The sequence below is a fragment of the Pongo pygmaeus genome, chromosome 2 (assembly GCF_028885625.2).
Source record: "Pongo pygmaeus isolate AG05252 chromosome 2, NHGRI_mPonPyg2-v2.0_pri, whole genome shotgun sequence".
Lineage (NCBI taxonomy): Eukaryota > Metazoa > Chordata > Mammalia > Primates > Hominidae > Pongo > Pongo pygmaeus.
In genome coordinates this window covers 51,972,040-51,989,408 of record NC_085930.1, presented here as the reverse complement: position 1 = coordinate 51,989,408, position 17,369 = coordinate 51,972,040, and the positions used below count along the sequence as shown (strand labels likewise).

At 40.9% G+C, this 17,369-nt stretch overlaps 1 protein-coding gene and 1 long non-coding RNA gene across 6 annotated transcripts in view; one reads left to right on the top strand and one right to left on the bottom strand.

The window, feature by feature from the left end:
• The first annotated feature begins 1,214 nt into the window (after nt 1-1,214).
• The window catches only part of B4GALT4 (beta-1,4-galactosyltransferase 4), a 29,314-nt gene continuing 13,159 nt past the window's right edge, over nt 1,215-17,369 (top strand). Inside the window, exons 1-4 of one of the 5 annotated variants that reach the window (XM_054482775.2) lie at nt 1,215-1,336; nt 5,114-5,330; nt 12,066-12,463; nt 15,254-15,486. In XM_054482775.2, coding sequence (XP_054338750.1) covers nt 12,211-12,463; nt 15,254-15,486 — 486 coding nt within the window. In that variant the 5' untranslated portion in view covers nt 1,215-1,336; nt 5,114-5,330; nt 12,066-12,210. Of the gene's footprint in view, nt 1,337-1,508; nt 1,622-5,113; nt 5,331-6,948; nt 7,032-12,065; nt 12,464-15,253; nt 15,487-17,369 lie in introns of those variants that run through there. The other 4 variants (XM_054482776.2, XM_054482777.2, XM_063661659.1 and 1 more) reach the window with 4 other exon arrangements.
• LOC129033787 (uncharacterized) lies at nt 7,035-15,806 on the bottom strand. Its single transcript, XR_008501669.1, has 3 exons — nt 15,613-15,806; nt 11,953-12,165; nt 7,035-7,144 (listed from the first exon to the last, which is right to left on the bottom strand). It is a non-coding gene; the product is annotated as an uncharacterized LOC129033787 (long non-coding RNA).

The window sequence follows — 17,369 nt, the reverse complement described above, 5'->3', positions numbered from 1 at the left end:
TTTAGCTAAGGCTCATGCTCTAACAAGAAAAACTAGAGCAACTGTTGGGTTTCTGGACTGATGCCAAAAAAAAAAAAAACACCCTAGGAAACAATTTTATTAATGCCAATGCCTCTCTGTGAAATGAAAGCCACCCTAAAACCTCAAAAGCAGATTGGAAAGCTATCTTTAATTTTGTAGATATCACTGCTACTTTCTTTCCTACACTTACTGAAAGCAATAATCTAACTTTTCCAATTAACAACCTACCAGCTACCAAATATAGAAAAGCTGAGTGATTCTTGCAAAAGGTATATTATGCTTCCAGTCATCATATTCTCAAGACCTGGGGACTATCTATGTGGGTATAAGTAACTGATTGTATAATGTCACTGGATTAAATCCAGTAATGTCCTTTTTCACTAAATGTGGTTATACACCCTTACAGCATGTTACAAAGGGAACACAAAAAACTAAGTTTCACACTGGACCTTGTTCGGGAGCAGTGCTGACCTATTTCACTGACCTATGCTCAACTGCCACTAGGTGGCTCTCTTTTCCAGCTTCCAAGGGCCTACATTGGGCCTATGTGGCCTCAGTATAGCCTCAGATTTCCTGCTACGAAGCTTCTGGCTCTAGCTATGGTTTGTTCCTTTTTGGGTGGAGTGGATGTGTGGTTCTTGGAGAATCTACTACTTTCCCGTGAGTGCAGTGGGAGACTGTATTGGAGAATCTAGCTATCCTGACTGCCTAAACAGAGCCCACCATAATTTTTCACTCAAATCTTCAGTATAAATATAATTGTCTTGGCCTTCTGTAATAATATCTTTGAAGAAATACGGATTTAAAAAAAATCATTTAATATTCTCAGTAGACCTGCAACATGGGAAAAATATTATTATCATTATTATCATTTTTGCAGTTGAGAGGGCTGAACTCTCGCAGGGTGATTAAAGTAAGTTTATTAGCCTCTCTAAAGGCTCAGTTTCCCAATCTGTAAAATGGAAGGGTCCCTTTCTCTTTCCTACTGCTTTGTGAGTTTTTAAGGGGATGGAATTTGGGAAGCGCTCAGCACCTAGTCTACTACTGGAACAGGGTTTTTCAAAGCCACCCAGAGGGCGAGGCGTCAACCCTCCGTTTCCCTCCCGATGCTCCTTCCAGCGTCTGGTGTGGTCGATTTGCCGGGGGTGGAGCGCCAGGCGCGTGCAGAGCCGGGCGGACCCGCCCCTCGGGCCACGGCGGGAGGCGGAGCTCGTACTCAAGAGCCGCCTTCTGGGCGGCCGGGGCGGTCCCCGACCTGCTTTCCGCGTTCTCCCCTCTCCACTGGCAGTGCTAGCTCGCCGAGGCCGCCTCCGGGGTGAGTACGCTGGCTCCGCCGGCGCCCGGGAAATGCAGTTTCCTGGACACGGGCGCCGTGCGAGGATAGCCAGGCGACGGCCGGGGTCAGTCCCAGGGCTGTAGCGGGGCGGGCGTGGGGATGACGCGGCGGCCTCCGTGGGGCAGTCCCGCCTCAGCCGGAGCGGTGGGCCGGGCCAGGGGCCTACGGAGGCCGAGCCTGGCGGGAGGCACCGGCTCAGGTGCTGTCGTCCCGCGCGGCGCCGCCTCTGCTGCGGGCCGGGGGAGCCAGACGAGGTGCTGCCAGGTAGGAAAAGATCCAGGGCTCACTCATACTCCAGGTCACAATTCCGGGGTCGCCCCCAGCACCTCTCCGCCGGGTGCATCAACCTGAAAAAGCCCCTTCTTCCTGAAAACCCTCCTTCTCCAGCGTTTCAACGGGGAAACTGATCAGCTGACACCAGCCCCAGTCCTGCGAGGGGCCGGCGACCTTTGACCTTTCTCCAAAGGTGTTGGTCACCTGGATTATAAAAGACTTCGGAGATAGCCATCCAGTGTTTGTTGATCTGTATCCCTTGATGTTCTGTTTTCCATTAGATAAGGGCTGTTAATTCTTGGTTTGAAAAAAAACAAATAGGTCCAAAGGACTCTGGATCGAGAAGAGGCCTATGGGTTGGTAGCCTTAGGGGAGTAGTCATCAACAGAGGGTGGGCGTGCACCCTGTTGCAAAGTGTTCCAGAGTGGGTGAGGGATGGGGACGTGGAGGTGGTGAGGGTACTGGTAGACCTCTTCAGCCGTTTGGTGATGAAAAGGAGGAATAAGAAGATGGTAATTTGAGCGTGGAGGCGAGTTGTGGCTTTTTTTTTTTTTTTTTTTTAATTTTTAAAGAAAGGAAAATAACACCTTTAAGATGCAAGAAAATCAAGGAGAGATCAGGATGAATAGGATTCAGGGTCCGGATTGAGAAACTGGGATTCAGAAGAGGGCTATTCCCAAGACCCAGGCGGGGAGTGCTGGAAGGTCTCTCTTGGGAGAGGAGATAATGCTTGATTGCATATAGTTCAGAAGTTTTTGGAATTTTGTCTTCTAGAGAGCAGGTTTGTTCTTTATGGAAATTGTAAACCCCATGAAATTGCAATAACTTTCGTCTACCTATAGCTTTGATCAGATTGAGAACATATGTTGTGAAGAAGTACTGACCTGAATTGAACTGTTTGACTACTTAATCTAAGGGGAAGTGGACAGAGAGGGCAATAAAATCAGCTCTGTGGTTATAGTTTATATGCCACTTAATATAATAAGTATTTAGTATCTACTTTAAGCCGAACTAATAGTAATGCCTGCCTTTTCCAGAGATGCATGCAAATGTTTTGGGAACTAACCTCTTTGAAAATCTTTTATTCAGTGGAAACATCCAAAGCAAATCAGTGATGGTTTTCTATTCTTTGTTTTAAGCCATCAATGAACAGTGGTTTCTAAAACCTGGCTGCATGTCTCAGAGTTACCTAGGTTCTTGTTAAAAATATAATTTTTTTTTTTTTTTTGAGTTGGAATTTGGCTCTGTGGCCCAGGCTGGAGTGCAGTGGCACGATCTTGGCTCACTGCAACCTACACCTCCCAGGTTCAAGCAGTTCTCCTACCTCAGCCTCCCGAGTAGCTGGGACTACAGGCCCAGGCCACTACTCCCGGCTAATTTTTGTATTTTTAGTAGTGATGGGGTTTCACCATGTTGTCCAGGCCGGTCTGGAACTCCTGACCCCAAGTGATCCATTTGCCTACCAAAGTGCTGGGATTACAGGTGTGAACCATGAGCCCAGGCAAAAATATCAATTTCTTGACCCCATTTCAGGCCTTTGAAATAAAAATCTCTGGGGCTGGAGCCTGGGAATAGGCATTTCAAACACAGACCACAGAGTTCTCTGGCACTGAAGATTACTAACAGCTTCTGAAGTTTTTCTTTGAGATTGGGGCTTTTTGGCCTATTTAGAACAGGTTTTCTTAAAGGTTATATGAATGAATTGTCAAACTTATGTAACTAAAAGTTATAATTCCTGTCTGTGATGTTATCTTTAAATTTTAATGTACAGTCGTCCTCCTTATTCTTGGGGGATATGTTGCAAGACTGACAGTGGATGCCTGAAACCATGGATAGTGCCAAACCCTGTATACACTGTTTTTTTCTATATATGCATACATATCTATACTAAAGTATAACTTATAAGTTAGGCACAGTAAGAGATGAATAATATCTAATAATAGAACAGTTATTACAATATGCTGTAATAAAAGATACGAATGTCATCTCTTTCTCAAAATATCTTACTGTATTTGATTGCGGTTAACTGAAACTGCAGAAAGTGAAACCAAGGACTACTGTATTTTAAAGGAAAACCGTGTAGTCATTTTATCAGAAAACAACATTGTTTCTGTTGATGAAAACTCCATTTTAGAAAAATTAGAAGATACAGAAGAAATAAAAGTTTTCCCCTAATCCTATAATTGAGAGATGACTACCAGTGACTCTGTCATTTTGTATGTAAAAGGTATGCACACACACATTGCATAATTGGTATTATATTTTATATACTTTTTTTTTTTTTTTTTAGAGACAGGGTCTCTGATGCCCAGGCTGGAGTGCAGTGGCGTGATCTCAGTTCACTGCAGCCTCTGCCTCCCGGGTTCAGGTGATCCTCCTTCCTCAGCCTCCTAAGTAGCTGGGACTACAGGCATGCGCCACCATGCCCAGCTAATTTTTGTACTTTTAGTAGAGAAGGGTTTCAACATGTTGGCCAAACTTGTCTTGAACTCCTGGCCTCAAGTGATCCTCCCGCCTCGGCCTTCCAAAGTGCTGGGATTATAGGCATGAGCCATCACACTCAGTCTATATTTCGTATATGTTGTTATATCTTTTTTTCTGCTTAGCTGTTATGAGCATTTTTCTATGTAGTTATTGTAAACATTTTAATGAAAGCATATGTCCCATCATATGGATGTATTATAATTAATTAAATCAGATCGCTATTGTTAACATTTAGACTCTTCAATTTTTGGTTATTTTAGCAATGTTGGTTTGAATATCGTGGTATACCTTTCTGATTATTTTCTTAGAATACATTTCTAAATGATGGAATCAAAAACCTTTCAAATGCATTTTTAAAATCTCATTTTCACATATCTTCTTACTGCTTTTCCTTACCAGAGGGGAAATTAACATATCTCAAAGATCGATTGCATTCCAGGTCCATTCTCTTATATCAGTGGTTCTCAAACTTTAATGCAGATAAGAATCATTTGGGGAGCTTGTTAAAATTTTGTTTTTCTGAGTCCTAGAGGCTGCTGTTCTGACCCGTTGGCTTTGGAGTGGGGCCCAGGAATCTGCAGTTTTAACACATTCCTTTATGTATTTGATAAAGGCTCTCTTGGAACCAGATGTTGAGAATTGCTTTTTAAATAAATGGCCAAACAGACTCAAAACATTTAGGTTACTTGTCAAAAGCCATTCATGCATCTGATAATCAGAATTTGCACTCACCTCTTTGTGACTTCAGAGCCCTGTTATACCCATGATCTCAGAGCTTTTTAAACCTTTTTAAGAAGGTTTAGGGTGAGGTGCCCCTAATGACTGCAGAAAGTAAACTCCTACTGACTCCACTGTTGGTTTCTTAGGGACAGCTGAAAGTAACATATAAGTACACAATGAACTTCTATTGAAACCTCCCATCAGAAATTCTGGTGAATTCTGTATTATGCCGCATAACATATACTACCCAAAATAACTTTGGTTGTTTGGGTGTTGCAGGACCACCTGGCTTCATGTGTGGATTTCCACGGCTCTTGCCCAGAGGCGGGTACACTGTGTTCCAGTGTGCCACAGAACTCACGCAGTGGCACTTTGTGGCTTCATGAAGGAAGAGGCAGGCCACGCAACACTTCCTCCCCAAGCCAAGGAGAAGTATCACTTTTAGAGGCAGAGGAGCGGAAGGCAGTGGGGTGACCAAAAGTGCCATTTATTAAAGGTGAGGACCCTACCCTTAAAAAAGTGTTGATATTAGTGAACTGAAGGGAGCTAGTATCGGGGTGAGCCTTTTTAATTTTTAAAATCCTCCTCAGATGGAATTTTGTACTCATTTTATTAATCTTTATTTCCCACCTTCTTTTTTTATGTTTCATTCCTTTTAGCAGTAGCCTGGAATATGATGTGTCCTTGTGTATTTCAACTAGTATGTCCTAGTCCGTCATTTGTTACTAAATTGGGTACCTGCTATGTGTCAGGTTGGTTTGAGGCACTAGGAATACAAAAACAATGATTCTCCTTGAGAATTAAGTTAATTTTACTATCATTTGTTGACTTGGGTTATACCTAGTCTCTGACTCTTTATTTTTAGTTAATTTTAGACTTACAGAAAAGTTGTAAAAATGATACAGAGAGTTCACCTAGCTTCCCCTAATATTAACCCCTTACATAACCATGCTACATTGATCAATACTATTAACCAAACTACAAACTTTATTGAAAATCATCTGTTTTCCTACTGTCTTTTTTTTTTCCTGTTCCCACTGTATTTTATCAAAGATCCTGCATTTTATTTAGTTTTTCTTTCTGCTTAGTCTCCTCCAATCTGAAATAGTTCCTCAGTTTTTCCTTGTCTTTCATGATTTTGATTCTTTCGAAGAGTACCAGTTAGGTATATCGTGGAATGAACTTGTGGTGAGCGATTGGATTTCTCCACTACAGAGTTATTGTCTTTCCCTTTGTACATAAGAATTATCTTGGGGGAGATACTTTGAGACTATACTGTTTATCCTCAAATTTTTGCCTATTAGTTTAGCATCCATTGGTGAACCTTGTCTGCAACAGTTATTAAGTGGTGTTTGCCAAGAGTGATTTTTTTTCCATCTCTCACTTTCTTACTAGTTGGAATTTAAGAAAAGAGCCGCCCCTTCTCTTCTATTCATTTATTTGTTTGATCATTTTTATCAGTGTAAACTAGTGGATATTCACTTTATCCTATGGGTTAAAATACAGTGCCATCATTTTTTTTTTAAATTACTTAAATGCTTCTAGGTTGGGCTATGAGGAGCTTAATCTTTGGGTTTAAATGACTTGTACATGTAAATGGCTGTCACCATTTTTATCCCATTCCTTACCCCGCCCAAGGAACCACTGCCCCTTTAGGATCCGGCCAGTGATCATTCAGAAGCCTCCTAAAGGAGTTGTAATTGGGATAATGAATACCAAGGCCTAAGGAAGGTGGGGCAATGTGTGTGTAAAAGATAAACTCCTAGGAACTCTGCAGGAGTAAAAAGAGTAGCAAAATAATCAGTCTTTCTTCTGTTGTTGCCCCAGGGAGCCCCAAGGCATCAGGATCATGTGCCTGGGACAACATCAAGCCCACTCACATGCCCTGTGTCTGCAAAATTACCTGATAGGTTCAGAGATGTTGGAATACTGATTTTGGTGCTCTTAGCTGCCGAATGAACACACCCTTTCTCCTTGATGCAAATGCTTAGTTAATATTTTTAGAGTGATACATGGTGTCCTCCCCACCCACTTTGGTGGAGTAAAAATGTATGTGGTTAGAGATTCTCCAAGAATGATACTTAGCACTTATGTTTCCTTTCCTTTTGTTATAGCTTATCTTCCTTGCCAGATTTTAAAAACTATTATGGAAAATTTCAAGCATTCATAAAAGTAGAGAGAAAGAAAGGACTCTGAGGTACCTATCACCTATATTCAAGACTTCTCAGTGTTTTATCCATCTTGTTTCATCTGTTCTCCCACTTTGGGATGTTGTTCTCATATTTGACAGGAAATTGCAGACATTGAGATCTAGAAAAAGATAGAAATAAACCCTGAGTACAAAGACTAGGCTTTAATTCTCTTTATATCGTTTTCCCTTTGCTTGAAAATAGCAGGTAGTCAGAAGAAGACTGGTTGAATTGAGTGGAGGAAAACCAAATATGAAAACATGATCATTTTTAACTAACTACAGGGCAGACTTCTAGAAAGGAAAAGAGTGGTAAATCTTGCCCTAAATAACTTCTTTCATGTTGCCTGAACTTGTTCTCAATACTGATGATGTAGTCCCTTGGCACTTCAAGACAGCCTTGACTGAAAAAGAAAATAACTCTGAGACTCTTGTGAGAATTAAGGGTCTCTCAGTTACTTAAATGTTAGTGTAAATAAATCCAATATGATGGCACTTTCCCAAACACCAACCAGGAGTCACTTGCTCTAAAAATAACTTTCTTTAAAAAGTCGTTATGTTTTTCTAATTATAAAAATATTACATACTCATTAAAAGAAAAAATGGAAATTACAGAGTTAGAAAGTAAAAATCATCTCATTAATTCCAGAGATAACATTATCTTGGGCAATATTCTGATAACATTTGAACGCGAATCACATTGGTAATTAGAGCCAATAAATACATGTGTTCCTGGCCAGGAATGGTGGTTCACGCCTGTAATCCCAGCACTTTGGGAGGCTGAGGTGGGAAGATCATTTGAGGTCAGGAGTTTGAGACCAGCCTGGCCAACATGGTGAAACCCTGTCTCTACTGAAAATAAAGAAAAATTAGCTGGGTATGGTGGTGCACGCCTGTATTCCCAGCTGCTTGGGAGGCTGAGGCAGGAGAATCGCTTGAACCTGGGAGGCGGAGGTTGCAGTGAGCTGAGATCACACCACTGCACTGCAGCCAGGCCGACAGAGGGAGACTCCGTCTCAAAAAAGAAAAAAATAAAAACTTGTGTCCTGGAAATGTACCAGATATAACAGTGTACTTGGGTGCATCATCTCATTAAATTCTTAGAGCAACTTTGTGAGATAAGTATTTTTCATCATTTTATAGCTGGGACACACCGTGAGAGGGGTTGCCTCCAGTCACTTGGCTGGTCTCTCTTGAAACACAGATGGACAGACAGATGACAGACCCTTCACACTTCAGATGTTTACTCACAGGAGCCAAGGAAACCTTACCCCTGAACTTCCTTATGCTGGCTCTCTGTACAGTTTTTGGGAGAGCACTTAGACTTAGAAAGATAGGTAAGAATTATTTTTGACTGGGTCAGATGTCTCAAAAGCAGGATTAGTAATGAAGGCCTAATACTTAAGTAATTATCAATAATGGCTCCTTGCTTTTAGAATAAATGTCTTACCTTTGAACAGTGTCCGTAAGCTGCAGTTGAGCAATATTAGTTTATGAATATTCACAGCTATTCTTGGGTAGGTTTTTTTGTTTTTGTTTTTTTAAATTACAGTCATCCCTCAGTATGTGGAAGGGATTGGCTCCAGGACCCCTACATCTACCCAAATCCATGCGTGCTGAAGTCCTGTAGTCAGCCCTGAGGAACCCACATATTGGAAAAGTTGGCCCTCTGTATACACGGGTTTTGCATCCTGGGAATATTGTATTTTTGGTCTGCATTTGGTTGAAAACAATCTAAGTGGAGCTGTGCAGTTCAAACCCATGTTGTTCAAGGTTCAGCTGTATTTTTTAGTACAGTTTTAGATTCTCAATCAAACTGAGCAGAAGGTACAGAGATTTCCCATGTACCCCGTGCCTTGGGTAGGTTTTTAAATCTCTTCCCCCTCTGTAGAATGAGGGAGGTGGATGTGTGGTCTTTAAGATCTTTTCTAATTTCAACACTGCAGTAATTTTATGGTCATAACCTCCTTCCACTTGGCGATTCTCTCTTCCAGGGGACTCTCCCTCTAAAAATAGCTCTTAGAAAAGCCATGTTCCCAGGACTGGGTGCAGTGGCTCACACCTGTAATCCCAGCACTTTGGGAGGCCAAGGTGGATGGATCGCTTGAGGCCAGGAGTTCAAGACCAGCCTGGACAACATGGTGAAACCTCAGCTCTACTAAAAATACAAAAATTAACTGGGCGTAGTGGTGCATGCCTGTAATCTCAGCTGCTTGGGAGGCTGAGGCACTAGAATTGCTTGAACCGGGAGGTGGAGGTTGCAGTGAGCTGAGATTGTGCCACGGCACTCTAGCCTGGGCAACAGAGCGAGACCCTGTCTCAAAAAATAAAAATAAAAATAAAAAATAAATAAAAGCAATGTTCCCAGTCTGAATTTTCTAAGATTGAGATCCTTATTTTAAAAATTGCCAATCCTAGCATTTAAGCCTCCTGCAATTAAGTCAACAAGAGGTTGTCTGACTGGCCCCAGGAACCTGATGACTTACTGTCACCAGGTGGGAAAAGAACAGACCTCCAGGAAGGCATTTGATCAGACAGTCCCTAGGAAACGGAAGGCAGATGTGGGAGAGAGGTAGGAGGCCCCCAAGGGAACCTGAATATTCAAGGATTTGTGTTGGGACTACCCAGGCACCAAGGGGAGAAAAGAGGAAATATCCATGTGAAGGATGTGGAGCTGAGCACCTGGGCGGAGACCCCACGCTACCACTTACTAGTCGTGTGGGCTTAGGCAAGGTACTTAAATCTCTCTAAACCTTCCTTTCCTTTTCTTACCTGTAAGATGGGGAGACTAGTAATTCTTATATCATATGGTTAAATGAGAATTAAATAGGTTAATATAAGTGATTTTACCCCAGTGTATGGCATGGAGTAAATGCACACATAAATTGCCTTTTTTATTAGTTATTGCTGCCTTCAGCATTGACTTCCTGTGATAACTTCATAGGACCGTGAGCACAGGCTATACTGTTTAATTGCTTCCTGGGTCAAACATTCCCGAAGAACTAACCTCCCTTTTCATCTATAGCATTGTGTTTAGAGAGAAATATTTTCTAGGTTTCCTTCAAACTAACCTGAAACTAAATTTTTGGAGTTGTATCCTTTAGTAAGTGTGAAACTATCTTGAGAGTTTCTGAGGTGGTGGTTGTTTTTTACAGTTACTTACTGCCTCTCTATTCACCATTAAAAAAATTCACTTTGTTTTCATTGTAAGAGTGCCATATTATAAAATGATATATGTAAAATATATGTAAATATGACAATATGTGATATACAAAAATATATACATTTATATAAAATATATTAAAAATTCTAAAAAATAAAATATATTAAAATATAAAATATATTATTTTATATTTTATATTTTATAAAATATATTAAAATATAAAATATATTATTTTATATTTTATATTTTATATTTTATATTTTATAAAATATATTATTTTATATTTTATATTTTATATTTTATAAAATATATTTTTATATTTTATATTTTATAAAATATATTAAAAATTATTAAATAAAAATTAAATTTATAAAATAAATTTTATAAAAATAAAAATTATTAAAAATATAAAATATATTATTAAAAATTCTAAAAAGAAAAGAGAAAAAAAAACCACCCCAGCTAATCCCATTCTGTTAATATAATTATTGTTAGCTTTCTAGACTTTCCTTAATTGTATATATCGTTAGTTGTAATCATAGCACAGATATAGAGCTTACTTTCTGTTTTTCTTTTTGTCATTTAAGATTTAATCATAAGTGTTTCCATGTGATTATTAAGCATAGAAAATATTTTGGTCTCCATTTTATTTGTTTAATTGAGAATATGTTTGTCTATGGAGATTATCTATGCCCTAGCTTTAGCATTTTCTGTGTTCTTCTGAGAACATGTTTAGAATTTGAGGAGAGACGTGATTTGTCCACACAGAGAGGATATAGTGGATGTTGCTGGCAGCAAACCAGGTATCCTTGTCAGGTAGTCTTTACCACTTTAGTGTATTTTCTGTGGTCCAGGGTGGGCCCTCAGCTAGGTGGTCTTAAAAACATGATTTTTGTCAATAATTAACAGCATAGCCCCCTCTTAGAAGTGAATTCATATTATCCCATCTCATGCTACTGAAGTACGAAATGAGAGTGGCAATTTTTCAGCTGACAGTGAGAAATACAGTACAAAAAGTGGTGTTTCAGTGTGTCTGCTTGTTGGTCAAGGTGGGATACTACTTTATGTATTAATAAATTAGGTCATCTAAGCCCCACAATAACTTTTCTAGGTAGATAGTATTTTTATCCCCATTTTACAGATAAGGAAACTGAGGCTTAGTTAAATGACTGGCCCAAGGTTATGTAGCTGTTATGTGGTAGAGCTACAGTTTCTGTCTAAGTCCAAACTCCTGATCTTAAACACTGTGCTGTAGTTTTGTTATTCTTACGGATAGATTGTTGACCTCCTGTTTGGGATTCTCTGTGTTTCTTGACAGACTCCCTTCTGGCCCCCATTGCAATGTGCCCTGTGCCAGTGCCTCTTTGAGAATTTAGCATTCATTCCCTGTTGTTGAGGACCATGTTTTTCTAGCTCTCACAGGGGAGAAGAACTTTTCCCTTTTCCCTTATTTTCTCTTTGGGACAAAATGTGCTTCTGTAACAAGGCTTCACATTTTTTAAATCCTCCCTTAAAACTGTGCCAGGAAGGGGCAACTGAGGCAGAGAACCATTAGGGCTATGTCTTAGGCTGTGTCCAGCTCAGGTCTTTGCAGTCTCCCTTGTCTCCTTTGCCTATTTGTTCTGTCCAACATCTGGAAGTGGCTTCCCTTCTTGGGTGACAGACAGCCTGGCTGATAACCTAGAGAGTGCTTCTGTGATGTATCGATGCTTGGAACCTCTAAAACCTCTGGTTTTCGAATCTCTAAATGCTAAGTGGGAGACCTACCATTACGGTTAGTCAAGGTCCATTGGGGATGGGTTTTCAGTTTGTGCTGGAGTGAATCATTTCAGGATAGAATTTCCATTTAAAACAACGTGTCTTTTGTGATTGCGTTTCAGATTGTTGGAGCAGAACTACTGAGAAAAAGCAGGCATTGTATCTTCAGTTGTCATCGAGTTTGCAATCAGATTGGAAAAGCTCAACTTGAAGCTTTCTTGCCTGCAGTGAAGCAGAGAGATAGATATTATTCTCGTAATAAAAAACATGGGCTTCAACCTGACTTTCCACCTTTCCTACAAATTCCGATTACTGTTGCTGTTGACTTTGTGCCTGACAGTGGTTGGGTGGGCCACCAGTAACTACTTCGTGAGTGCCATTCAAGAGATTCCTAAAGCAAAGGAGTTCATGGCTAATTTCCATAAGACCCTCACTTTGGGGAAGGGAAAAACTCTGACTAATGAAGCATCCACGAAGAAGGCAGAACTTGACAACTGCCCTTCTGTGTCTCCTTACCTCAGTAAGTGTTCCTTTTTTCCTTTAAGTAGTATGCAGACTTTTTATTTAAGTGTAATATGTACTTGCCTGTATCAAAACATCTCATGTACCCCATAAATATATATATCTCCTGTGTCACAAAAACTATACATTCAAATAAAATAAATATGTACAGGAAAGTACAAAACTCAGAAGTGTACCACTTGGTTAAGTTTCAGAAAATGAACATACTTGTCTAACTAGCATGTAAATTAAGAAATGGAATCTTGCTGGAACCATAGGAACTCCCGTGCTTCTTTCAGTCACCACTCTGGCTTCAAGATTCTAACTCTACACTTTACATTTTTCCTATTTTGGAACTTTACAAATCGGAAGCATACGTTATGTACTCTTGTATTTGGCTTCTGTTGCTTAACATTATTTTTGTGAGATCTGTTCTTATGGTTGCGTGTGGCTATGGTTTGTCCATTTTCATTGACGTATAGTATTCTGTCATAGGAACAGACCCCGTTTTATTATCCAGCCACAAAAGTCTCAGCAGCACACATTAATAGGGTCCATTGATCTAGGCTGGTGGCTCTGCCCCATGTGCCTCCTGTCCTCCTCCTGAAACTAGTGGGCTAGCCTGGGTATGTTCTCCTCATGGCATCAGCAGAGCACCAGAGCATGAGAGGAGAAATGCAAGCACGTTCAAGCCTCAGTGGGGTCACATCTGTTGTATTCCTTTGGCCAAAACTATGGAGTCAAGGGACAGAGACTAGGTAAGTTTTTCAATGTGGTCTTTAGTGTTTATTTCTTAAATATGTTGTATGTTTTGGTTCACCTTTTATGTCTTGCCTCTCAACTTATGTTAAACAGTGAATTAGTGTTAAGATCAGGGTGCCAGCATGGTCAGGGCCCTCTTACTGAATATTGTCCTCACATGCCTTTCCTTGGTGTGTGTGCGCACACACATACATGCAGGGGGAAAGGGAAAGAGAGAGGGAGAGAGAAAGAGAGATAGATAGATCTCATGCCTCATGTTCTTTTTATAAGTGCTTTAATCCCACCTGGCAGCTCCACCCTTATGATGATCTCATCTAAACCTAGTTACTTCCCAGAGGCCCCACAGTGGGGATTAGGGATTCAACATACGAATTTTTGGGGACACAGACATTCAGTCTGTGCACCCCTTTCCTAGTTGAGTCACAGTCCTGTATTGTATTCATATTGGCATGCTGCTTTCTCTTTAGTCATGGAAGAGCCAAAATGTTATTTCTGATTGTGTGTTCCTTCACAGATTATACAAGCTGAGATGTAAAAATGAGTCAGGTAAATGCAAATTTTACTGGCTGATTATTCCTCTTGCTTAAAATGCTCACAGTATATTTAAACAGTAAATTTATTCATAAAGAATAGAGGGGCAGTGATGCATTACTGGGCAAGTACTGGACTAAAGGTGATGTGGTTGGTGATGACTTAAAATGGGCCGTTAGTGACCCAAGGAGGGGCAGATCTTTAGAAGATGTTGGGGTAGGGGGAGTGATAGGGAGACTGATAGAGAGTAAATGGAAGCAGATACTAGGTTAGGGCACGTAAAAAGTTATGACGATGAGAAGGTGAGCCAGGGGACTAGTTTACATTAGACCTGTTGCGTGAGGCTCTTTGAGGGCGCAAGAACAGAGACACAGTCAGGTTAACGATGGGGATTGTGAACAGGCCACACAGGAGACCATCTCAACAGCTACCCCATTATCTCTGGTAGCTCGATAGCCCAGCATCAGCTCTAGTACTTGTCATCAGTGTAACTCCATTCCTTACTGTTTGTTTTTAGGGCATTACTGACTGCTGTGTCTTGCATGTAGACCCTGCAGGAAGGCTCTCGTAGGCCAATTATTCTCTTCGGGTGGCTTGAAGAAGTTACTTACCTTGCCTGCTGTTGAGCAGAGCACCAAGGTGCCATTAGACACGTGAGCCTGGTCTAAGCAGCCATGGCCAGGGTAGGGGATGGTTACATGGAACAAGGCATGGCGACTTATGCACAGGAAGGGCCTATGACTGCTTTACTCAGAAGGGGACGGCTCAATTTGCAAGCATCTTGAGATTTTACAGCCTGACCAGTATACGTGGAATTTAGAAACAAACAAACAAAAAAACCTGAGCTGTTTCCTCCTGTGGATGGCTTTGGGTTTCATCTGTTTGGATTGCTTCCAGACACTGAGCAAATGCTGTGCTCGACTGGAAACGTCTGTTGTGGCAAAATGGGAGAGTGGTTGCAGTGCCACACATACCTGTTACAGCTGGGTTAGGGAGGGAGACTGGTTTCTACTTCTTTTTAGTGCTTTGCTTACAGGGAGCCAGGGTAGTTCCAGAGTTTAGGGAAGGGGTGGGAAGAGTGCCTTGTCCAGGAGCTTGATTCTGTGGAATGCTGTTGATATTTAAGAGATTTTCCCCTCCTCCTGGAATTTGGCGAAGGAAAAGAGGATAGACCAAAGTTGAAGTTACTCTATCTAGCCCTGCCCTTTGCTCTTACCAGGGTTCACCAGGATATTCCCTCTTACAGATGGATCATAGAGCAAGTTGATGATCCAGCCACAAGGAAATGATTTTATTATATATCCGCCACTTGCTTTTGCAGCCAGTAACCTTAGTGACATGATGATCTGGCTATCATCATGACTAAATGGGCCTTTAAAGTAATCATAATAAAAGCTGACATTTGTAGTACTCACTGTGAGCTGGGCAGTGTTCTTTCTATGCATATTAGCTCGTGTAAACCTCACCACTTTTTGAAATAGCTACTGTTATTGTCTGTGTCCTATGTTCATTGTAGGAGGCCAGAGCAAGCTCATTTTCAAACCAGATCTCACTTTGGAAGAGGTACAGGCAGAAAATCCCAAAGTGTCCAGAGGCCGATATCGCCCTGAGAAATGTAAAGCTTTACAGAGGGTCGCCATCCTCGTTCCCCACCGGAACAGAGAGAAACACCTGATGTACCTGCTGGAACATCTGCATCCCTTCCTGCAGAGGCAGCAGCTGGATTATGGCATCTACGTCATCCACCAGGTGAGCGTGGGGGCAGACCGGGGCCTGCCTTCGACCCTCCTCTCTCTGCCAGACTTGGCCATGTGACTGTTTGTCTATGTTGGGTAAAAGGAACATCAGACTATCATCAAAAACGAGTTCTCTTACCTCATTTATCCTTGAAAGGAGTAGAGGAAATTCTTGTCTCAGAGTGTGGAGTTATGGGTTCAAGTTCTGGGAAATTTTACTGTCCTTAAAGGAACCTCTGGAGGAAGCCTATTTTGTGAGCCCTTCCATGTTAGCCAATGACTGCCCTCAGATTTCCCTGGAGGCTTCCTGGCCTCTTCTGTTTCTTTCTGTGCATGCTGTGCACTATATGATGAGATTCTGGAATTGTCTGTCGTTATCGACTATAGTTACTCAATGGGGATCTAGACAGAGGATTTGAAAGAACATTCTGTATTAGTAGCTGTGGTGCTCTATGGCTGCCACCACATTTCTGCCCTGAACTTTGCGACTATTTATTATGTGAGACATGTTATGTTTGATTTTCACTTTCTGGATTCATTTATTTGGCTTCCAGAAGCATGATTTGGTAGGAGCATAGCATAACTACAAGCTGCTTTTGAAGAGCTTACCTCTAAGGTCAGTGGAGTGGGTGATTAAAGATACCTCTATTTGGCATTAAAGTTCATTGAAAGAAAACTAAGACATCAGTTTAAACATCAGTGTCTAAACTTTTCACAATTATCCTTGGCCATCCAAGGAGGCCAATAAGAGGGATAATTCCCCCTCAAATTCTTACAAATTCTAAGAATGTCAGCAAAATCATCACTACTGTTAGAACAGGTAATATTTCTTTTAGGTAAAACTTTGGACAACTCAGAGGACCAGCTCTGCAGTATAGACTTGGTGATAAACTGAGGCTCTTGAAAATCAGTATGCTTATATAGCACACCTAAGTCTGTATTTTAGTACGTGGAACAAAATGTTACTATTATATTGTTTTATAGCTATTTTTGTTTTTAAGGTTGTTGGTCATAGGTATGATTTATTTGATTCTGAGTTCTTGCTCAGGACAGTAACCTACAAGGTATAGTACTATTTTTATGAATAGAAAAACATGTCTGCTTTGGGCCAGGCCCGGTGGCTCAGCACTTCGGGACGCCAAGGTGGGTGGATCACTTGAGGTTAGGAGTTCGAGACTAGCCTGGCCAGCATAGTGAAACCCTGTCGCTACTAAAAATACAAAATACTCTGCTAAAAATACTAAAAAAAAAAAAAAAAAAAAAAAAATTAGCTGGGTGTGGTGGCACATGTCTGTAGTCCCAGCTACCCAGGAGGCTGAGGCAGGAGAATCATTTGAACCCAGAAGGTGGAGGCTGCAGTGAGCTAAGATCACACCACTGCACTCCAGCCTGGGCAACAGAGCGAGATTCCATCTCAAATTAAAAAAAAAAGAAAAAGAGAGAAAAATACGTCTGCTTTGTGTTATTCTTATCAGGAAAACATTGTGGTAACTTCTGAGAAATACTTGTACTTTTATGATGAACCACTTAACTGGAATTCATTCTGAAGGAATTTGAATGAAGCAGCCATGAAAAAATTATTTAATTTTTTTATTACAGCTTCAATCATATTACAGGTCAAACTGTGTTCTTTTATTGTCCAGTGATGCATCTACCTCCATAAGGCCGCTGTGAGGATTAGCCTCCACCAGTAGCATTATAACAGGATTCTCTCACAGGGATTTCTAAGAAACTTTAAAGTAGCTTAGAAATATTAGCAATAACCTTCTCTTTTTATAGGTTGAGATTTCTTGATCCTTTCTGGCAAGCTATTAACTAAGTCTCTTAGAAGCTTAGTGTAAATTCATAACAGAGGGTAAGACTGGGATTACCTAGGGTTGAACTGTGAAGCAGTAA